Source organism: Prinia subflava, chromosome 3 (assembly GCF_021018805.1).
Source record: "Prinia subflava isolate CZ2003 ecotype Zambia chromosome 3, Cam_Psub_1.2, whole genome shotgun sequence".
Lineage (NCBI taxonomy): Eukaryota > Metazoa > Chordata > Aves > Passeriformes > Cisticolidae > Prinia > Prinia subflava.
In genome coordinates this window covers 67,911,489-67,935,328 of record NC_086249.1, presented here as the reverse complement: position 1 = coordinate 67,935,328, position 23,840 = coordinate 67,911,489, and the positions used below count along the sequence as shown (strand labels likewise).

Below are 23,840 nucleotides of genomic sequence, written 5' to 3'. Positions count from 1 at the left end.
TCATAAACATCTGTTAAAATGAGCATCATGTAAGCAAGCAAAGATCTCCAGGATATAGAGGGTGCTATCTTCCTAATTCAATTCTTAATACTAGAATTCTGTTCTTCTACATGGTAGCAACACAGAAGGCATACACATTACCCTGTTATTAGCTTGTCTTTTGAACTGAACAGCTTCAGCTATCTGAGAAGATAAGGTCTTTTAGACCTTTTTAGTTATGTTTTTAATTTTTTTTTTACTAAAATTTTAGAATCTTTGGCTATGCAACTAGATTTCTTGGAATCCTTCAAATTCCTTCGAATTGCTTCAAATTCCATTCATAGGTCAGATCTCTCTTGCTGCTTTCAAATGGCCTGTCACCAGTTTCTTCTGCATTTTTCTTGGTCTGGAGCCAAAAAGCAGACAAAACAGGTTAGCAGAAGGGCTACCAAATGTGAAGTAGAATCATTGATGCGTTAACACTTAGAATACCTCCTCCCAAAAAAGAGTTTCACTTGGTTTTATTACAGCATGATGTTCCTGCCTTGTGATTGTGACCCAGGGTCACTCTTAGATTGTGAACTGCTGTCCATGCCACTCTGTGCTCTGGTTAAGAAGGGGTGGGTGCACTTGCACAGTTACTGTTTTACATAAATGAGGTGCAGAATTCTTACAGTCATCATAGAATATCTCTTCCAAAGCAGCAAAAAGGAAAACTGAAGAAATTGTCTGGTACTGTTGCTCTCCTTATACCTTGTTTCTAATAGTCCCATTTTCATTGTATTTTAAAAGACTGTTCCTGTTTCTGTTTTAGGCAGCAATGTGTTATGTCCATGTAGCAGCACTGGTTGCAGAATATCTCACACGAAAAGGTATGGTTTCAAAACCTTATTTTAATGTATTCAAATATGGGAAATTCAATAATTTCCATGAGGAAGTTGTATTTACTTCAGTGTTCACCAGAGAAAAAATGCTGACCTAACCAGGTAGCATACTCCTGTACTTAAGAGTATACTTGCATATCTAAGGGGCAGCATTTCAAATGAAGGCAAAGTAAAATTTTTGGAAGCAAAAATTTTAATTTTACACCAGAGCTACTAATAGCTTAAATCGGGTCCTTTCTAAAGCAAAGTTATCTGTGAATATTCTTGTTCTACAAGTGGTCAGTCTCTCACTGCTTCTAGGGAAACCTAGCATTGCCAGAGGAGTCAAAATAAATTTGTACTTTTCAGACGTTCAATCAATAATGTGCTCAGGATGTTTCACCTTGTTGTAGTATATTCTGTGCCAGCAGCTGTTTGTAGAAGTGGATTCTGATGACCCTTGAGGTAGGGTAGAGCACTATCTTTCCTCTATAGGATCAGAAGAGTTCTCAGTCAGGGAATTGAGATATGGCTTATATTAACAAAAAGAGCTCTCTTGAAGAAAATTTCAGGAATCTGTTAAAACTGATTATGATGTTGAGATACTGGTTTGGATTTTTGGGCGAATTTATGTTTGCAGCTTATTAGCTTTTCCTGTGCATGACAGCTCAAAATCAACCAAAATCATGAATCTAAAAGATGACCTGTCTCTGTTCTTGTTGTGCTTCTTGCCAAGTGCTTGTGTATAGGCTATTTTCTTTGCCCCAGTGATTTCAGAACCTCTCTGAGACCAAATCTGAAATAAGCTGCTAGGACAAGTTACTGTGTCCAGTTGGAAGCCTGATGATACCTGAGAACTAGTGATAGTCCCTAATAATTTGTGAGTCCTTTGGGTGTTCTGCTACTTTTGTACATTATCATAAAATTTATTTCCTCTCAGTAATACAGAGTGTCAAACTTCTACCTATGGTACTTCGAGGAACAGAAAAGCCCCTTGCATTTGAGGCAATCATTCAGTAAAATCTCTGATGGTCAGAACTCCTAACTGAGCAGAAATAATCTTTTAGGAATGAGTTGTAAAATAAATGTGCAAATCCTTATCCTTCTGTAATATTTACTGATTGCCCTTGAGGTTTTAATTGATGCAGAAAATCCTGTTTTCTTAATTCAGCAGTCTTAATTATGAAAAGATTAAGTCTGATCTAATCCAAAAAGAGCTAAACAGTATGAGTAAAAGACATGGGTTTCATGTTGGAATATTCTGTACTCCATTTTTGTTATGTATTTTTTCTCAGTAAAGGAAGTTAGACTGTTGTTTAGTTAGTTTTTTCCCTGGTTTTCTGTGTTTGAATAATCTGGTTTGCCATCTCTTGATCATCTTTTATGGTTAATGTCATTCATATTGTTCAGATTGGAAAAAATGATGTGCCAGGTCCTGCCCCTGTACACAGTTCCAGCATGACTTCATGGGAGTTTAATTAAATCCTGTAGAAGTTATCTTGAGTACCTTAGACTTAGGGTGGAGTAGATTAGACACAAATTAAGGATAAAGTAGGAGGATTCAGACACTACTTAGTTTGGTAGGTAAGGGTCCAGATATTAACATTTTTGAGTTTTTAAAACCCATTTGTACATTCACAGTAATGTAAGGTCTTGTATTTTAATCATGCAGGGGAGGCTGATCTATTTCTTTATTGATTTGATAGTAGGTATATATAAACATGGCTTCTGCTTTGTCCAGAATCACAAAGTGGCCCAATGTTATCCTGCTGGAGAAGACTAAATTTGTCTGTATTTCTTTTTCAATGACAGGGATGTTTAGGCAAGGTTGTACTGCTTTCAGAGTAATCACACCAAATATAGATGAAGAGGCTTCAATGATGGAGGATGTTGGAATGCAAGATGTTCACTTCAATGAAGTAAGCAGACATAAAAATGTTAAAATTTACAACCATGGAAGAGCTGGGGTTTTTTGCAAATTTTACATTTTAGTCTGGACAATTACTGATATAAGGGATATAATAATTTTTTTCTGATCTGCCATTTGTACCTAAAGCTGAAATAAAAAAATTCTGTGAGGTGTCCCAGATTTAGAGCATTTGCTATATACATGTGTTATAGTGCTAGAACGTTAACTCAACACCACTTGCAGAATAAAAGCAAAATGGGGTTTTATTCTAGTTGACAGGATGAACACTAATGTGAGTTACTTATTAGAGTTAGCAAAATCTGTTGTTTTGTAAAACTGACTTGGATTTAGAGTATTACTCCACCAGAAATCATCAAAATGTGTTCACTGGTTTTTGCTGTTTACAGTTTCCCTAAGCAAATATGCCATAACAATGGAAGTAGTTTTAATGACACCAGACTCGTGTCCATGTGTTTTTTCTGGCTTAAGTTTCACTCCTTGTGTCTTTGCTGATCCATCTGTGCTGGCTCTACAGTGAAGTTTACTAGTAAGCAGCCTATGTGAAAACATTATGAATGATCTTGCTCATGAAAAGCTAGGTCTGCACTATGTATGTGCTGCTGTAGTTGTGGAAGAGAGGGACAGACTACTACTGGCAGCAGTCATGTTGGAAAACCCCCTGGTTTGTAAGCATAATTGTACAACAAAAATATTTTTCTTTCGTGTTTTAATTAGTGTATGGTAAAACTGTATGACAATATTATTTGACTGTGCAAATTGTTTTGTGGTTTGTAATTTATTTTTTTTTTCAATTTTTGTGCTGTCTTTTTTAAATCATTGATTCTTCTGATCCAGCATGAAATTTAGCATGTTACTCAAAGCAAAATGCAAGCTGCTCTAAGTTATGGAAGATCAGGAATTGTAGTGACTACTGCTGATGGAAAGTTTTGTTGGAAGTTTCTGTCACTGTTTTCCTGCCAGACCATTTGTCAGAGTTAAATTGTTATGCTTTTTTTTTTTTTTTAATTGGAATGTCTTTATTCTTTTTCTCATTAGTCACTCCCTGCAAAAGGAATATACTGCTTTTTCTGGGTCATTGAACCCTACACAAATTTATTTCCATCTCTCAGTATTTCCGTGGAACGGAAGTAAGCCAAGAGTGAAATTATAAGCCTGTACAGCTTGCAGAAGGATCAAACCAAGCCAAATTTCATTTTTTCCTTGCATGCAAACCTTTCTAAACTTAACCGTGTAGTGCTCTAACTGATGAAATATTGAAAAAAGTTATTATTTTTCAGATAACTTCTGAAAGTTATCTGAAATATGAGATAAATAATAGCAGGGGAGAAGTAATAATAGTAATAATAACAAGAGTAACAATAGGGAAGAACTGTTTGGCTTTAGCAGACTAAAAATCATTTTAGAAGTGCTTCAGAATGGGTAGTCCAGTTCCTTCAGGAAAAAGAACATCTTCATAAATTAGGTGTTTCCTCAGTGTGTTCATAAGTAAGCAGAACTGAATTGTCTGTACATGGTAACAAGCCATTTGGAATTTCTTCCCTTAAAACTTGAGATTTCCCTTTTTGCTAGTTATTTTACAGTTAAATCTCCAAAGGAGCATTCACAGGTATTGGAGGATCAGAGAGAATCCCTTCACATTTCTAAAAGGGACAAAATATCTTTCATACGCTCCATACTCTTCCTAATTAAGTGAATTTTTCTTAAGAATTTATATAGTTGCTTATTTTAAAAAAATCAAATTTTGGGATTCTCAATTTAGTTCGCATTTTAAAAGAATTCTGTCTGATGAAAAAAACAAAATTTAGTTTGGGATTTTCCTTTTTAACAAGGCTACTGTGTGCATTTCATCAAAACAGTTGTTTGCCTGTGACATTCCATGAGAGGCATTATCCAAACTTGCAGATGGATACATGAAAGAGCCTCTCAGGAACACAGTGTCCTCTGAAGGCTGAACAAAGGAAAAAAAACCCAAAAAACACCACCACCCAACAACAACAAACCTCAATACAGGCTAAGCAGCAGCTCTGCAGAAAGACCTAGAGGTTCTAGTGGACAATATATTGAATGGGAATCATCAGTGTGGCTTTGTGGAAACAAAAGCCAATGCAGGCTGTGTTGTGTTGGAGAGGATTGACTCAAGAAGCTGAGGGAAGTGAGTTTTTTTCCTTTTATCCTGGCATGTGTAAAACTCCATCTCTTGTCCAGCACTGACCCCCAAACGTCAAGAGAGGTATCCATAAACTGGAAAAAGTCCAGCTACTGCAGTGATTAGTAGGAGAATCAGTCTTTTCCAAGAGGAGCTCCATTAAAGAGCAAGAAGCTGCTCTCACAGGTGTCAAGGGAAAGTGACTGCATATATGGAAAAGAATTTCTCCCATGGGAATGGGTGAATATTGAGACATTTGCCTCAGAAATGTTGTATTCTTTTGCTCCTTCCTATCAGCTCTCCCACTTGAAGCTTGGGCACTTTATGTTCTTTTCCTTTTGTAAACAAAATTTTAATTCTTTGCTACATCTGGATGCCCTCTGGTGTCTGAATCAAGAGTTGTCATAAACCAGTATTTGTGTACAGCCCTTGGGGTCCAGCAGTGACACTGGTGTGTCACTTGTCACCACTTGGCTGCTGAGAATGGAGATACTGGGGAGTCTGTACAGCCCCATAGTGACTGGGGGAAAGGAGGAAATGTTTTAAGGTCCGTTGCAGCACATGGATAAAAGTACCATTTTTTAGTCTCTTTGCTCTCTGCTCTTTTTGCAGTATTAAAAATTGATTTTCTTAGTGATGTCTTCAAGCTGACTTAGTCCCCTACCAAAGGGAAGAGGGAGATGGAATAGAGTAGCTTCTAAGCATGAAAGGAGTTTTCTCCAGCTTCTGGCTTCACCACTGCAATGCAAGAATGATAGAAGGTCTAAAGAAGTTTCAAGACTATCTAAAAGAAACATGCTGTTTGTAAATACAAGGAGTATGTGTGTACACTCAGACCATTCTGTCTTGTTTCCTTTTAGCAATTTTTGATTGCCACAATAACTTAAATTACTAAGTGTAGATAATTCTGTTTTGAGGCAAGATTTCCCTTTCCACTGGGAAGAACTTTGGTGTAATTATTTGCTTTGCTTTTGATGAGTACTGAATTGTTTCACACTTTCAAATGTCTGTCCAAATCTAGGATGTGCTGATGGAATTGTTGGAGCAGTGTGCTGATGGACTCTGGAAGGCAGAACGCTATGAACTCATTGCTGATATATATAAGCTTATAATTCCCATTTATGAAAAACGGAGAGATTTTGAGGTAATTAATTCATCAAAAGTAAATTTGGGCAAGAAAAAAATCCTGAATTTTCAAGTCTAACTGCATGACACATTGGACATCACGTAATAAGAGTATTAAAATATTAACTGAAATTTGAATGTGTTGAAATGTTTAATTTTCAATACTTTTTTTCTTTAAATATAAATAATTAAAAATTAGTCTTACATATTGTCATCCTGGTACAAGTGCTAAATGTAATAGTGCCATTCAATAAAAGAATGTTTTCAGTTGTTACTGGCTACAAGGACATCATTTGTTATTTTAAGATAGGAAAGTTCTGCTTTGTTCTTTTCCCTCATTACTATTTTCTTTTACTTTTAGAGGCTTGCTCACTTATATGACACCCTTCATCGAGCATACAGTAAAGTTACAGAAGTTATGCATACAGGCAAGAGGCTGCTGGGAACTTATTTCAGGGTAGCATTCTTTGGACAAGTGAGTGTTACTTTCAGTGGTCTGCTCTATGCAGTAAGAAAAACGTGAATTTATTTTACAAGGTTTACTCTTCATCATCTGTATTGATACTATGACGTAAAAAGCACAAGGAATGTGTTCTGTATGAAATAAAGAAACACCATCAGCAATCTACTTTTAAACATTTATCAATTCCAGTAAAATCTTATAATTTTCCTCAGTAAATTTTTTGCCTTTTTTCCTTTTTTCTTTTGTTTACTACCTTAAGGCAGCGGTAAGTTTTCTGTAATGTCAACTTTTAGCAATGTATTGACTTAATGTCTGTAGTGCTACGGTGTGGTTTGCAAGGCTGCTTCTTAGATTGGTATGCATTAATAGCCATTGCAAGTCAAAACAGTAACATCAAGCTCCATTTAGAGAATGGGTCACTCTTTTCTATGCATCAGTACTGCATGCTTCAAACCAAAGTTGTGGCTGTGTATTGGGCAGCTTCACATGCTCCGGTACGTGTCTAGAATGCCTCTATCCCTCTGGTATCACGCAGTATCCAGTAATACACTCTCTACGTGCATATAGCCCAGTTGCTTAATTGTCCAGCTGAGCATGGAGAATTGTAAAACCCTCTGAGCAGTATAACTTCACTTGTATTCTGTTGTCTTTTATGACTTTATAGCAATACCAGTTTACAGACAGTGAAACAGATGTTGAGGTAATTACAGTACCCGCTTACGAAGCAAGCAATGCAGTACAAACTACTGCATTTCACCTTAGTTTGGTGTGGGTATTTTTGTCAATCTAGCCTGTGTTTATACATGATATGTTGTGCTTTTCTCTTGTGTCTGTTTCGTTTATGATAAAAATATTTATTTTCTGGTTTCAAACATGAACTCAACATGGCTTGTTGTTTTAAACCAATGAACTGTTTCACTTCCCACGTATTGTGCTTTTAGTTATGGTTTTAAAAACAGTGGTATGTGTAATAAAATAAAGAAGTATATACCAATAGTACATCATAAAACTAAATTTTTTGCATAATTAAATTTCATCTTATAGAATTTATTTTTATGATGCCTAAGGAAAATTTTCAGATTATTTTTATGTAAACTTTTGCCAAAATAGTCACTTGTGAATCAGATAGTCCTGTTGGGCAAGACTACCAGTTTTGGCGAGTGAAACAGTGCTGTAAGTTCACTTTTAAATAAAAGTGAAGGAAACTTATCTCAAAGGCTTGGCACACCATAGAATTGCTACAAACTTTTAAAATTTAAACTCTGTGTTTCCATTATCTTTCACTCATGTTGTAGTAGAGAACTACATTTTTCTGTTGTTTTTTATTCTCTTAGAAAACCATTTTACTTAGATTTTGATTTCTGTCTATTTATGTTTGCTTGAATACTAATGTTAAATGTTTATATTTTGTTTGAATCACACACACTGTGTCCATCTTAGTCATTGCCTTATATGTTTTATCCCCCAAGATTTTGATTACTTCATTTTTTTACAGGGTTTCTTTGAGGATGAAGATGGAAAGGAATATATCTATAAAGAGCCTAAACTCACACCTCTTTCAGAAATTTCCCAAAGACTCCAGAAACTCTACTCTGACAAATTTGGAGCTGAAAATGTCAAAATGATTCAGGATTCTGGCAAAGTATGATTTTCATTCTCTCTAAAACTTCTAATATATTGCTTTCACTAGTTTACTTGAAATACTGTGGGATCACAGTCTGTTACTCGTTTGGTGCACAAGCATCTGTGTCTAAAAGCTCTGATGTAGGAAAGGCATGAGAGGAATATTATCTCCTGCTAAGTATGCCTTTTAGAACAACCAAAAAGCTTGATTTCTGTAGTGTTATCTCTGAAAGCATTATAATGTAATGTTCTAATTGTATCTTAAAACACATTTGAATTATGATCATATGCTCTGTTAACTTCAGCTGTATTTCTTGCCCATTCATGCACACTCATTCTTTGGAAGTTCTTCCCTTTTCCACACCTCAACCTTAGACTTTATGGTGATTTTCTCCTCACCCTTACACTTTATGGTGGTTTCCTCTTAATATAATTTCGTGACCCTTTTTATTCCTTCATAAGGATCCTTTTGAATCCTTGATTCAAAAATTTCTGTGCTTTTTGGCCCTAAAGTGCACCAGCGGTGGGCATTTCTATACTGGAACTTTAAAAGGAGAGGAGGACTTGATGAAAGGGCTGGGTTTCATGATCATGAATGTTAAAAAAGCCCCAAAACCCGAACATCCACAACGTGCTGTAATGCCTCTGGCTGTCTTTCTTCCTAATAGTTAAAAACTGAATACAGGAAACCCCTATAAAAGCATGAACATTTCCCATGTTTTCAATAATTTAGAGGTTAAGAGACCAAATTTAATTTCTGGAAATTGTGTGACTACTATTAGATGCTCTTTATTCTCAGTGTAGCTATTTGATTTTTTTTTTTTTTTTTTTTTTTTTTTTTTTTTTGTTCTGTTTTTAAGGTAAATCCTAAGGATTTAGATTCAAAATACGCATATATTCAAGTTACACACGTAATTCCATACTTTGAAGAAAAGGAGCTGCAGGAAAGAAAAACAGATTTTGAAAGGACTCATAACATTCGTCGCTTTATGTTTGAGATGCCTTTTACTCAAGGTGGTAAAAGACAAGGAGGAGTAGAGGAGCAGTGTAAGCGACGGACTATTTTGACAGGTACTGATGGGATGGAATGCTTTGGCTGGAAGCTTTACTTCAAGTGGTCTGATTCTGTTTTCTATGGGTTTTTTCTCATTTCACTTAACTAAGTCCTTTATAGCTGTCAGCTAAAATCCTTTTCATATTTTTGGCCACAACTGGTTTTCAGATTGATGTCTTCAATGGAGAATCCTCAAAATTATTATCTCTTTTTCCTTAAGCTTCTAGAATTCTGAATCTGGAGTCTGGCTTTCCTTTTTCTTAGAAAAAGACTATTTTTGTGTTTTCTCTCTGTTAAGTATGAGCTTCTGTATTAGTATAGTTGTAAAAATAAATAAGTGACTTTATAATAAGAAAGTGACTTTATAGTAATAACTGACTTTATAGCTATAGTCCGTAGCCAATACTTGTGAGGAAATAGAAAATACAGCTTTGCTATTTTTGATTCTTCTCTTTGAGATTTGTAAATGTTAAGCAATTCTTTTCATATAAATTAAGTACCAGTGGTTTATTTCTTGGTGGTTATTAGTAGCAGAAATGACAGTGATCTTTCTTTGCTGTAATGCATGTAACGCTGTCCATATTTACATTTCAGTGTCTTGTTTCCCTCTCCATTTGGTAGTATTTCTAATTATATAACTTATGAAATTGGGCAGCTAATTACATCAAAATGAGATTTTAGCATAAGAGTCTCTCAAAGCACACCTTATTAAAAAACCTTTTCCTGACTATGTTAAACTTGTTTCTGTCCCCAGCTATACATTGTTTCCCATACGTGAAAAAGCGCATTCCAGTGATGTACCAGCACCACACTGATCTAAACCCAATTGAAGTAGCCATTGATGAAATGAGTAAAAAAGTTGCAGAGCTTAGGCAGCTTTGCTCTTCAGCTGAAGTAGATATGATCAAATTGCAGCTAAAGCTACAGGGAAGTGTCAGTGTTCAGGTAAGACCTTTGCCATGCAGTTGTTTAATTTGCTTCTGTCCTTGAAAAGTTACAGAAGTAGCATTTTATAATTGGTTTCTATTCTGTATGTTCAACAGTGTCCTAAATTAGAAATATGCTTACTGTCTGCAGTTATTTCCTGCATAGGAAAAGCAATTAAAGTATTTCATATAACTAACTGATCAGAGACAGTTACACAAATATCTCTGGAATATGTTGCTTTCCAAACCCCACCAGATTTTGGTGTAAAGCTGAAACTGCTAGAAGATAATAGATGAACCAGAAGATAATAGATGAACCTGAAGATAAATTAGCATAATTTGCCCAGCTGTAGGTCTTCCCACAGTAGGTTTAGCATATTTTTGTAACAACCCTATGGAGATAAGGAGTGAGTGATAATATATAGGAAGGAGATGATCATAGAAAATTTCATTGTGTGTGCTGTTTTTCCTAAGGCAGGCAGGAACTGGAATGTATAAAGAAGCCATCAGATTCACCAAAATAAGGTACCTGAAGCAGGTGTAGCATGTACCAAATATGGAAAAGATCTTCAAAAAGTGCAGTGACAAAAGTGCTCTATTATTTTAAACTGATTGGAAACAAAGGAACTCTTAACACAGTCACCTGATATGTCCAGCTGTCATATTCAGCAGAAAAGGGAAAAAAGCCAAACCAAAGTTCCAGAATCAGTTAAGTTGTCAAGCTAGGATTTGGGATGAGAAGGGAGAGGCTCATATTGGTGATATGAGGGAATAATAAGGATGAGTCAGAAGTCACTGAAACCACTTCTCCTGTGCTGCCATAAAAGCAGAATTAAACTTCTGCAGGTTTTTGCAGAATTGTCAGCTTGGAAAACTGTTTTCAATAGAAGCACAGACCAAACAGTGGTAGGTTTAGCTCATTTTCCCACCCTAATTTCATAAACAGAGATGACAGATTGCCAATATCCACAGTTACTTTGCCACATCATTGAAGTGGTTTCTTTGTGCCAGGACAGGTTTATAGCAATGGAGAGACCTCTCCTGTTCTAATGCTCCAACTCTAGCACTTTTCTTGTTTTCTAAGTCCAGCTTTTTTGAAATCAATGTATTCTCATATGAAAATCAAATCAATAGACACCTGTAGCATCTGTTATTGCTAAGACAGTATGTCAGATATCTGACTATTTTTTAATTCTTGTTCTTTTTAGGTTAATGCTGGTCCATTAGCATATGCAAGAGCTTTCTTAGATGACACTAACACAAAAAGATATCCAGACAATAAAGTAAAGCTCCTAAAAGAAGTTTTTAGGTATGGCATGGAAGGTTTGGGATTTCTTGGGGATGTGGGAGAGGGAAGAAAAAAATTGACCTTTTTTCCAAGACTCATAAAAATTCTTTCTGAAAGTTTCAACTTTTAAAGCATTATGATACATTAAAAACATATTTTAAGCTGACATTTTAAATCAATCTTTTGGATTTCTGTTTGAGAACTTGCTTATTTTCTCTAAATTAGGCAATTTGTTGAAGCCTGTGGGCATGCTCTGGGTGTAAACGAACGACTGATAAAGGAAGATCAGTTGGAATATCAAGAGGAAATGAAGGCAAACTACAGAGAAATGGCAAAAGAGCTTTCTGAAATAATGCATGAACAAGTACGTGCTGAAATTAAGTTGTGCATACTATTATTCAGAATGTAACTAATGTGAAAAGAATAGGGGAAGTTTATGTAATGCTTTACACAAAAGGATTGGGGATTTTTTTTCTATCAGAATATAAACCTGTCATGAAATTGTAGACCTTCATTTTTTTTTCTTTGTATTTCCTTGGCACTAGCCTGGTTTTTTGTAGGCAAGGAAGATTACAAGAAGGATAAAACAAATGTAATGAAATTAATATGTATGATCTGCAAGTTTAGCCTTTTCTTGTTTGATTTTGAGGTATAAATATCTGCTTTTGCAACAAATAGATAAATGTCTTTCAAAAGATATTCCAATACATTTTTTGAGAGAAGTCCAATACTGACAAACTAGAAGTATGGGGGAAGGAAAACCAGAACTTTTGTGGAGTGAGATCCTCACTCAACCTTTGAATCTGGGTTCCATGGTAGAAATGTCTCATGACTTCAAAGGCAAAGATATTATTTCCAGCAGGACAGGAAAAGCTGAAGTTCAGTGCTCAATCTGGCTTTCTTGACATTTTTATTTATCATATTCATCACTTCAGCCTCCTTTTCTTTCATCCACTGTTACTTTTATAACCCTTTTCCAGAATCACAGAATGGGTTATAATTTTTTAGAGAGATTTGCCTTTATTCTACCTTTGCTTAGATGTCACCAAAATTTTTATGTCAACTTTTTTCTATTCAAAAATGTACCACTTGTCTAAAGTTCACTTCAAATTCTTTTTTGCTTTCCATTATTTCCCAGTGTGGTTTCTCAGATACTGTGTTCCAAGTAGCTCTGTGATATGAGATAATCATGATGGCTTTATTTTCCTTCACCTATTTTGATATCCTGTCACAGAGAAGTATGACACCACCAACTCTTTTTAAGTACCATCAGTAGAGAACATTGTGAACCAAAGTTTATAGGAAGTGATACCATTTTTCCAGAATTATGTGGTTGGATGTGTTTTTTTAATAAAAAACAGTAGTAAAGAAAACAGTTTTGAAAGATTTGTGGAACAGAAAAAGAGTTTGCTTAGCTAACAGAAGTGGGACAGTTTGACTATATTTCAGTGTGATTTATTGATAAGCAGAGGAGGGTTTGGAATGGAGGATAACTGGACAGCGGATTGAGATGAACAAGGTACATGAGAGAATTAGACAGTGATACAGAATACCCCTTTGGAAAGGAGAGGAAAGTGTTTTGGTCAAAGAATTTAATGATAAGTGCAAGATTCACATTGCCCTGGCATAAGAAAAAGTAAAAGAATATAATGAAAATTTGTACACAAGAAAAAGTACTTTGAACTCAGTGCAAAATGTAGATGTTTAAAAAATGCTGAAGTATGTGAGTTTCCAAAGATTGGTGATAAGAAAAAGCATGTCCTGAAACATCAGGACTAAATCACATTGTCCTTTCTTCTCTTGGTTTACACTTAGACAAACAACTGATATCCATAAGATATTGTGAACAGAATATGAAAGCACAGCACTGACTGCAGTGATATGTACTGTTAGCCTACCACTGTGTTCTTATACAAATGTAATTAGTTGTACATAATTAAAACATGCCATGTTGGTGGTGGTTTTGCTTTGTTTTGCTTTAGGGTTGTTTTGGGGTTTTTTCCAATTAGACTGATATTTCCCCTGAAGGCTTAGAAACATGAAAGTCTTCACTTAAATCTTTAAAAATTTCTCCTTTATGTACCTGCCTATTGCTGTTTTGGGACAAAGAGCTTTGCATCGCTGAAGTAACTATTAGCTGTAATGTAACACTGCAAGGTCTTAACTGCAAAAAATTTGTTATAAAAATGCTTAAAAGAATCTTAACATTTTTTTTTTCTCCTCTGCTGCTTGCCAATATGATCAGATGGGATGGTAATTAGTTTTCTCTACTTCTGTTCTATTAGTTTGTCTAATCTTTATGTAATTCCTTTTTTATGTTATTTCTAATTTTAGCATCAATTTGTTCATAGCTGTTAAGAATGAAATCTTTTCGATGCTTGGATATAGCTTTTTGTAAGAAATGCTCAAATCATACCTCTAAGTCAAAAAAGGAAAACAAAAAAAGGACAAAAAGTGAGCTTGTTGTCACTATGAAACTCCTTTTGAAAGTTAACAGGAGGTATGATAGAAACTCTCCAAGCATACTCTACAGAGGACAGTGTAATATCTGAGTTAAGAGAACTGATAGTGGAGAATTAACTTCTAAATTTAGGAGATGGCTGAAAAGAGTAACCATTTCCAAAAAGTTTTGTGCCATTGAAAAAGTACTGGAAGGTTGAGTTGATAAGCAGAAAGAAGTTGTTTACCTGTTGTAGACATGCCTGTGCCATTTTGTAACATTTTGGTAAATCTTTCATTTTAAGATTACTCCGGTGGAAGAAAAGGCCAGCGTCATGCCCAACTCACTACAGATTTTCAACGCCATAAGTGGAACTCCGACAAGCACAACAGTTCATGGGATGCCCAGTTCTTCTTCAGTTGCATGATTGTTTTGTAAAGGAAAGTATGTTTGTTTCTTTTCAAGTCTGTGGATTTGCTTCACTGTGTGCAAACTCAGGATGACCTTGAAGCTAAATGTTGGGCACATGCAAACTGCGTAGTTCATACGAATGTCTGAGCACACTTAGCAAGTAGCAGTTACTGGTGATAGTCTTTTAGAGTAAGGGAGGCGTACATATATATATTTTTAATCTTGCTGGTAAAATTTAAACATGTTCACAATGTCATTGCAGAAGTGCGTGTTGGAAAAATTATGAAGTTAGCTTCTGTTTTTCATTAGAAAGTATTATTAAAATGAATTGCACATTACAAAAAAAGTGTTGTGGGATGTAATTTTGCAGATACGTAACATTCGGGTGTTCTTTTCGTGTTTGGCACATAGAGATTCCAAGTACAAGAACTATTTTGGGGCTAGACAGAGACACTAGTTTTTGGGATTTAATGCAACTGACAATAGTAGTTTTTGTACCATTTGGCAAATTGTTGTGCTTTATTTTATACCTTGTTGCATTTTGGAGGTATGCAAGCTTAGATCTTACTAAACAACTAAATACAACCAAAGGTCTGTATTAATGAACACTGAGTTATACTAAAATATCAAGAGTAGTAAATTGTTATGTACATATTGTTTGTTAATACAGTCCATACAGTCTGTACATAAATGTATTACATTTTTTTAATATTCATACCAGCTCTTACCATTCTGCTTTTAGTTTATTTTGAAAATTTGCTCATTCCAAGTATATGCAGACTTTACAGTTCATTTATCCCTGTATATAAATAAGTGCAATATAAAGATGTATACAGTCTTTGCTATGTTAGGTTTATATGCAGTTATTAAAAGAAAAACTTTTTTTGCCAAAGCAATGGAGTATGTAATTGGTAATCATGGTTACTGTGGTAAATGGTGGTATAATTTAAAGCTTTTTCCATATTCTTATTCTTTTAAGACATTAATTTAGTAATTTTATATTTGGGGAAAATAAAGGTTTTTAATTTTATTTAACTGGAAGCACTGTCCTGCTGTAATTAAACATTCTGTACTACATCTATATTAAAAGGAAAAAGGTAGTTACTTTTCTCACCGTGTGCTGCGTTGTTTTTTTTTTTTTTGTTTTAGCTTCATCCCTGACATTTGGTAAAAATGAAAGCTTGATTTAAAAAAAGGCTTTTTGCACCGTGCATATAAGATGCAGACACTCGTAGGTCTTATTTCATATTCCTTGTCAATAAAGGGAATTAAATTATTAATTAAGATACCTGTTTCAAGTCCCTCACATTTGACTCTAGTACCAAGGTACCAAAACTACAGGTTGTTAATCACCAGATGAGTTAGTATTAGGTAATCTTCAAAACTTTTCATCACATGACAGTAGAAATCATCTTGTCCTTATGACATAAAGTTTACTTTCATTTTTCTGTAGCATGGCATGAAACACATATGTTGCCATTACTCATTAAAGGTTTTTTCTAAAGATGCTCATCCTGGCAGTGAAATGCTGGATATGCTCTGCTTTCTGTAACTATGTTTCTGAAACAAAATTTCTGGTTGTTGAAAACTCTTTTCCTTACAGAGAAAAAAATCATACATGTCTAGACAGTGAACTCAATGCTGTAAGAGGCAGACCCTTTTGTTCTGGCCTAAGTGCTTCATGCTTTTGTTCATCTGTGGAAATGGGTGTAAGTACACCCACCTCAAAAGGCATTTCATTATCGAGAGAATATATCCTGTAATGCTGTTTTGCCATTTGGGAAGACTTCTGTATCCATGTATTAAGAGGTATTGTGTATATCATGATGGCTTCTTTTAATTGCCTCATTTTTTCTGACTTTTTCCACTTTGCCTTGGGAGCAGAACTGACAGTTTCCCTTTTGCACTGAGACCTCAGTTAGATCAAGACGTATCTGATAACTAACCTGTAAATGTAGTATGTATTCAGAATTGAATATGTATCTGTGTGTGTATATATATAAATATATATATGTATGTATGCATCTAAATATGTGTAGCTGTTTTGCTGAACTTTGGCCTATGAAAACCAGCAAACTGTAGTTGACATTGCTGTAGGTTTACACAGAGTTAAATCATTAATGATTAACACACAAACGATGTGCCTCTAGACTTAATCTCTTGTAATGAGTTCATATGAGGAAACACATCTTTTTACTGTCTTAGCTTTATGTATACTAAGATAAAAAATGTGGGCATTTTCCCTCCTGAATAATTTCTTCTGTACCAGCTTCCCTTCTCTATTGTTATTTCTGTAATATACGTAAATTTAGTATACAATGTGGGTCAATTTATTGATAAAGACTTGGGCTCTCTGCAGGTTTTTGAATAGAGTTAATTTTCTTCACAGTAACTGGTATGGGGCTGTGTTTTGGCTTTGTGCTGCAAGCAAATGTTGATAACTCAGGGATGTTTCAGCTCTTGCACAGAGTCAAGGCGTTTTCTGGCTCTCAGCCCACCAGGGAGCAGGCTGGGGGTGCACAAGGAGCTGGGACAAGGGGTCACAGGCAGGACAGCTGACCCCAACTGACCACAGAAATGTCCTGTATCATATAGGTGTTATGTGCAGCAATAAAAACTGCGGAGAAAGTTTGCCAAAGCAGCACTTGCTCAGGGACTGGCTGGGCATTGGTCAGCTGCTGGCAAGCAATTGAGGGGTTTTTGCATAATTTCTTTTTCTTGGTTTTGTTTTGGGTTTTTTTATGTGTTAAACTGTCTTTATCTGGACCCACACATGTTCTCACTTTTACTCTTCTGATTGTGTCCCCTATCCTGCTGCAGAGGACTGAGGGAGCAGCTGGGTGAAGTTGAATCACAACAGTCCTGTTTTGGCACCTAGCGTCGGGCTTGAAGGGTTTGAGAGAACAGATTTGACCACAGTGTGTTATAGAAGGAACTGATAATGATTATCTCTTTTACAGTTGTTGGTCACAGTGTTGATTTACTTGTTCACAGTATTAGTTTATCTAATCACTGCCATGTTCCCTTTTTTTTTTTTTTTTTTTGCTGTACATTGACTTTGAGAGCTTGTTAAAGGCTGAATTTCCACTGTATCATTTGGTTGTTTTGTCTGGGAGAACTATGATAAAAGTTGGCCTTGAGCCTAATCCGGTATTTGGGCCCTGCATTGTTGCCTTCCCTACATTTTGGGAACCATCTCATGAAGGCAGTGAACAATTAGATATTTTCCCTTTTCCAAGAACCACGTGGTGGATGAAACAAAGAATGGCACCTTCCTCTTCTTTTCCTGTATGGGTAAATATTTCTCCTGGGGTAGATGTACAATAACTCTTCGGTACCCTTTGGTGACTAAAGTATTCCTACTGGCATGTTTCAAATATATTTTTCCAGCTTTTCCAGAGGTTAATTCAAGAATATCACATGGGGTATGTCCCGAGGCACTATGCTCATGGGTAGCAAAGCATGTGGGAGAATGTGGGCAGGTGACAAGGATTGTCACCTCTGACAGTCTGGGACTTCACCACAAAACAAGTGCAGGATCTTGAGGCAATCAAATATTTGATAAAAAAGGATGCCCTGGCTATGGCAGAAACACAGCTTAGCACTCTGCCAGGGCTGGCATTTGGCTACCAAGCACTGCTTGGGAACCTGGAGGGAAGAGAGGGTCTGTGGATCTGAGGACATAAAAACGGAGAGCCCTGGCCAAAGCAGAGACCCCTCCACTCACCTGCATCAGTGTCTGTTCACAGTGACCACAGTCTGTGGTGCTCTGCAGGGAACAGGAGGCCAAGCCACAGCAATGGCAGGCCAGGTTGGGCGTAAGGACAGTAAAGATGAGGAAGTGTAGAGACAAATAAAACTGGACCTTTCCAATTCATATGCTTCAAAAATCTTTCTTCAAGGTGCTGAGCATGCTCTGTTTTACTGTTGCCACAGTTACATGCAAAACAGCAACTTTGAACAGGTATGGGGGTCTTTGCAGTTGGGTCTGAGGATGGACGTGGTGAGCAGTAAATTAGGCTTAACAAAAATATTATAATAGTATTTAAGTAAATAGAATTTCTTCAAATAAAACGGTGTTATTTAGATGGACCTGGCTCTTAATGAGTTTTAATACCTAGTCTAGTAAGTCAGACAAGTTATTTAGATGGACCTGGCTCTTAATGAGTTTTAATACCTAGTCTAGTAAGTCAGACAAGGTTTTTTTGTTATACCCAATTTCTATAATCTTTGGTTTCTTCATGAGAAGCCTTCAGTACACAGGAGACATCTGAGTCACTGTCTGTCATGAAAGTTAGCTGTTAAAATGTGTGAACACTGCTGTTCTGTGTTTTTTCATGAATTGAAAAATTCTGTATTTCACTGTGTTCAGACTAGAAGTCCTGGAGTTTTCTGGGGGAAGAAAAAAATGAAAGTTTTGGCAGATAATGATGAAATTCAATTGTTTTTATCGTATTTGTGGAAGTGACCATTTTAACAACTTTAAAGTATTTTGATGGTGTTTTTATCCTTTCTTAAGTATTACAGTGAATATACAATGAGTTATTTAGAAGCTCTTAAACTCAATATATTTTGGTCTTAACACAAATAATGAATTTAAATTATATCTAGAGACTAGGCACTATATCCCTTTCAAGTTAACTGTAGTAGATACTAGGGGGTTTTTTCCTGGCATTTTATGATTAAGAAGGAGTTTTGTAATTTTTTCTCTCAGTGCAAAGCTTGCAACTTTTTTTTTCTGCAAAAACAAGGTGTGATTTATATTAGTAAGATGCCTTGGGAATGCTACACCTTGTTTAACTGCTGCATGTTGTTATTAATGGAAAAAGCACTGAGAATTTTTCTAGCTGCATGGTTTTGTTTTGCTGTTTGGATTGTGCTATGAAAGATTAGCTGGAAAGATGAAAAGAGGAGGCTGAAGGGGTTCAAGTAAATAACCTTTCACTGTGAATGCTTAGAACATCTTTTTTTTGTGTGTCTCTCTCTCTGTCCTATAAGATTAATTGATACCAGATAGCTGAACAGCAAGTGCAGCTTCTTGGGATAGTGGTTTTTGTAGCTAGTCCTGTATAATCTGTTTATGTTTATCACTGTGATATCTGACTCCCAAAAATGTGGAAGTTTGATGTGACAAATTAAGATGGAGAACATGAAAATTGTAAATATAATTGGCAGAACTGCAGCTGCGGTCTTCAAAACACACTCATCTCCCAAAATAAAAATTCTTTAAATTAGTTTTGTTTCAATTTAATATTTTAAGAATTGGTACAAGATTTAAGCAGCTTTATACAGAGAGAATTTTCAAATTAATTGAAGTTACACATCAGATCTTATTCTGAGTGTATGAGGGAAAGCAGATGTCTATGAGTCTAGGACAGTTATCAGATAATACAAGAAAATGCTGGTAGCCACTGAATAAGGAAATTTGAGCTAGCATTTAATGTTTGAAAAAAAAAAAAAAAAAAAAGGATTCTGAAGCCTAGAAGAAGTCTGAACTGAAAGTTACTGCATCATTTTGCTCCAGTCTTCAGTATTAGCACCAAGATAGAAGTGAAACTTCTGATAGAGCTGGTAAGTATGCATGTAAGAGCATGGACTGTAAAAGGAAGAGATAAGAAATTCTCAAGGATGTACAGATAACTGTAAGAAAAGGACCTTAGTTCAGCAAAACTGTTCAATTCATTGTTCATTCCATAACTCTCAGAGCTCTGTGGACATTGCTTGGGCAAGGACAAGCCCAGAGCTGTGTTTCATGAGGTGAAGCTTTAGTAGCCACTTTACCCATAGTAATCAATAACAAGGCACTAAGGGGACACACCCTTTTACAATGGGTGTAATGAGATGGAAGAATTGTCAACATAACGACTTTGGCTTTTAAAAGGACTGTGACACAAAAGAAAATCTCTCTTCAACAACAGCCTGTTGAAAGGGTATTTTTAGATTGCTTAAAGCTTTTTTCTCTCATTGTCAGCACTGTCGGATCCCTGTTCCATAATTTGAAACAGCTGAATATTTTCTCATCATACTGTGCTAGGAGACTATAAAAATACATACACAATACACAATAAAGCCTTGAAAAAATACTTTAATGTGCCTAAATAATTAATATTTTAATTATGTGACTGTGATTTTTTTCCCTTTTTTTTTTTTTTTTTTTTTTTTTTTTTTTTTTTTTTTTTTTTTTTTTTTCACTTATTTAGATGAGTGAGATAAAATAGGGGAGGTGACATCCTATGCTAAAATTGTTTGTTATCTGTTTAGGAGAATTCCAAAACATAGGAACTGAAACAGAAATGAAGGAATGTACCAGCTGGTAAAGCACGAGGCAGCGATGTGTTGGTGAAGAGCTGTTTTGTTAAAATGTGTGCTCAGAACTGGAGGATTAAGTTGCCTTGCACATCTGCAGGGGAAAATGACTCACAGCCAGTAGTAAAAAATGCTTATAGAAAAAGATGCAGGATGAGATTAATGTGACAAAATTCAACTTAAGGCCAGAAGGAAAGGGAAGTTGGAATTTATTTTAAACACAACCAATTTCACGCACTCATGTTGAATGTGATCGATTTCACCCCGCTGTGTTTTCACACCCATGTGCTCACAAGCACCAAGAATCCCATGTCAAAGCAGCCACTCCAGACAGGCTGGAGGTCCCCTTGGGAGAAAAGGAGTGGTGACCCTTGAGTAAGTGCCATGTGTCTGGGGTTCTTCCTTGGCAGTGCAAGACTTGTTCATTATGCCGGTTTGGGCTGGCATGGAGTTAATTTTGTTCTCAATGACTGGAATGAGCTGGTCCACCAACAGTGTTGGTCACTCAGGGATGTTTCAGCTGGTGCTGAGCAGTGCTTGCACAGAGTCAAGGCTTTTCTGGCTCTCAGCCCGCCAGGGAGCAGGCTGGGGGTGCACAAGGAGCTGGGATGGGACCCAGCCAGGACAGCTGATCCCAAATGACCCACACCATGTAACACTGAGCTCAGGAACTAATCTGGAGGGGAGGGACGTCAGCCAGAGCAGCAGTTGCTTGGGGACTGGCTGGGCATCTGTCACTGATGAGCAATTAGGCTTTTGGCAACACTTTTCTTGATTTAGGGCTTTTTTATCTTTGCTTGGGTTTTTTTTTTCTGTTTGTTTGTTTGAAGGAGGGCATGATGGTGATTTGGGGTTGGGGATTTTTTTGTTTGTTTGTTTGATTGTTTGTTTTGAAAGGGGTTTTTATTTTTTTTTAATGGTTATTTTTTATTTATTTGCTGAATTATGTTTGTCTCAACCCCACAAGTTATTGCACTTTTATCCTTCCAGTTCTCTCCCCTATCCCATTGTGGGGGGATGAACACGTGCCTGTGTGCAGCTGAGCTGCCTGCCAGGGTTTAATACCAGATAAAAATAGCAGAGCCACCCAGGTATTTGTATCCTTCAGCTAGTACAGTGCGATGTTCCATCATAATCTTGCTTACCTCATCACCCATAAATTGGAGGGAGGGTTGTTACCTGTGTGTGTTTCCTCATTTCAGTAACTTTATGGCCTTTTTCCAGGCTGGGATAAGAAGCAGAGGGCACACACTGTGCTAGAACTCTGCTGCCATCCTCCTGCTATTAGACCTCGGGTCTTCTGCTGACAAGTCATCCTGCCATGGCCTTATCAGAGCTCAGGCCTCCTGGTTTTGATATAAACAGCACATTCCTCAGCATTTACTAGTTCAATTGCTGTTAGTCATGGCCTAGTTATCAATTCATGCTGTTTCTTGAAACTGTGCTGCTGCTCATGCTTTCACATAAATAATTCTCACTCATATTTCATTCAAACCATCCTTAATGTCTCTGTGTCAGCTCGCTGGAGCAGTGTAACATGGGCAGACCTTTTGAACAGAGCTGTGTCCAAATGTTGAACTGCAGCCTGGCAAATGTTTTTGAGACCCTTGATGGAATCTTTCTACAAGACTTTCCAAACATATTGGTGTCATAGTGGTACTATTCAACATTTTCACTGGCATTCCAGGAACAAATGTGACAAAACTCTGCCTATTTAAATTGCATGAAAACAAAGCTCTGTCTCTGCTGTTTTAATTGCACCATACCTTTAAACATAGTATGCTAGTGGCTATTGCTAATGTTATCACCTGCAAAGTTGTGCTTCTAGGAACAGGAAAAGAACCTAAATATACACATTATGTCTTGGTAAACAGCACCAGAGAAATGGATTTAAGGAATCTTCTGAACATGGAGCTTCCCATAAACAAACTTCTCATGTAATTCTGTGGCAAAGACAACTATTGCAGCAAGTGGGTGTAAACAGAAACTGTTGTGGTGGGTTTATCCCCTGTCCTACAGAACTTGTGAAACCACTGTAAAACCACTCTGTTACTGGGTTGACACTAGGCTGAGGTTTTAAAATATTGTGCTGAAGAATTTATATAAGAGCCACAAAAATCCATACTCAAGGAATACGTGGTAGGAGATCTGGGGGACAGCGCTTCAACTTACCATGTAGAAATTTGAGGAGTGTACAACCCAAACCCAGGTTTTTTCTAAGTGAATAGAGAATGCTGTGAGGCTTTTTTAGTTTGGTTAAGGAAGACATTACAGAGATTGAATGCTAAAGCAAGGCAAATTCAGATTAGAAATTCAAATCAGATTCTTAATCCCTGTCAACAACTACATTAACCACTATCAACAGTGCTGAATTCCAAAGGTATCGAGGCAGTGTTGTTTAGTTACAATTTTATTTCAGGTATGGTTAACCTGTGTTTCAGAGCTGATAGTTTCTCTCTTAGGTCTAAGTGCTAAAACCAAAACTTGAAATCCTGAAGTCATTAGCTGTCTTAAGCTAATGTTAGTTACTGTTAACCTGTTCTGTTTCATGGCTATTTTATAACAATGTTCTGGAAAAAGCAGAGGAATGCAGTCTGTAACATGATAATTTTAGACAGCAGTCCTCTTGTTAACTGGGTTTTAACTCAGGACAGCACATTGGTACTTACCCCCAGACTTGTGTTCAGCAGCCAGATTTCAGCCTGGTGTTAATCACAGCAGAAACTTGTACCACAAGCACCAGTGAAGCAGTTTCCAGGCAACTACATCCTAATATTTCCAGTGTTTGAAGTGATTTGAAATTTATAAATGACAAAGTTCCTGGGATGCTGCTTTGAGAGAACAGTGTCTTGCATTAATGTTCTAAAACTTCAATCTTGTTCCTTTTCTCTGCCTCCACCTTTCAGGTAGCAATGAGAAACTTTATCTCAGTTTTGGGTGGTACTTATCAGCTTCTACAGGACAGGTATGTCATTTGGTCCATGCAGCTTGAAAGTTCTATTTTGTTTCATCCTGTCAAAAGCAACAAAGTCCTGGGCTGAAGTTCTTAGAAGCTAGAATTCCTCAACTGAATTTCACCCATGATGTGTCTTGTGTCCTGATTGGTCATTTTTAAACTGTTCAAACTTCATATAGCCATTTAATGGTGTCCTGGGAATGGCTGCACATTCTTGTAGCTGTTTTTGTTCTGGCTCAAGTTCCAGATACCTGACTGAGGCGGTACTGCAAACTGAGTTCATTTAAATTAATAAGCATGTGACAAAATTTGCAGTACACTTTGTTGTCT

General features: G+C 36.5%; 1 protein-coding gene across 3 annotated transcripts in view; it reads left to right on the top strand.

Moving 5' to 3' along the window:
- The window catches only part of DOCK9 (dedicator of cytokinesis 9), a 112,857-nt gene extending 97,496 nt beyond the window's left edge, over positions 1 to 15,361 (top strand). For all 3 annotated transcript variants that reach the window (XM_063392350.1, XM_063392348.1, XM_063392349.1), the window contains exons 44-53: positions 794 to 851; positions 2,655 to 2,761; positions 5,940 to 6,062; positions 6,405 to 6,518; positions 8,002 to 8,148; positions 8,990 to 9,200; positions 9,938 to 10,128; positions 11,318 to 11,418; positions 11,623 to 11,761; positions 14,142 to 15,361. In XM_063392350.1, the coding sequence (XP_063248420.1) occupies positions 794 to 851; positions 2,655 to 2,761; positions 5,940 to 6,062; positions 6,405 to 6,518; positions 8,002 to 8,148; positions 8,990 to 9,200; positions 9,938 to 10,128; positions 11,318 to 11,418; positions 11,623 to 11,761; positions 14,142 to 14,264 (1,314 nt within the window). In that variant the 3' untranslated portion in view covers positions 14,265 to 15,361. The remainder of the gene's footprint in view (positions 1 to 793; positions 852 to 2,654; positions 2,762 to 5,939; positions 6,063 to 6,404; positions 6,519 to 8,001; positions 8,149 to 8,989; positions 9,201 to 9,937; positions 10,129 to 11,317; positions 11,419 to 11,622; positions 11,762 to 14,141) is intronic.
- The last annotated feature ends 8,479 nt before the right edge of the window (positions 15,362 to 23,840 follow it).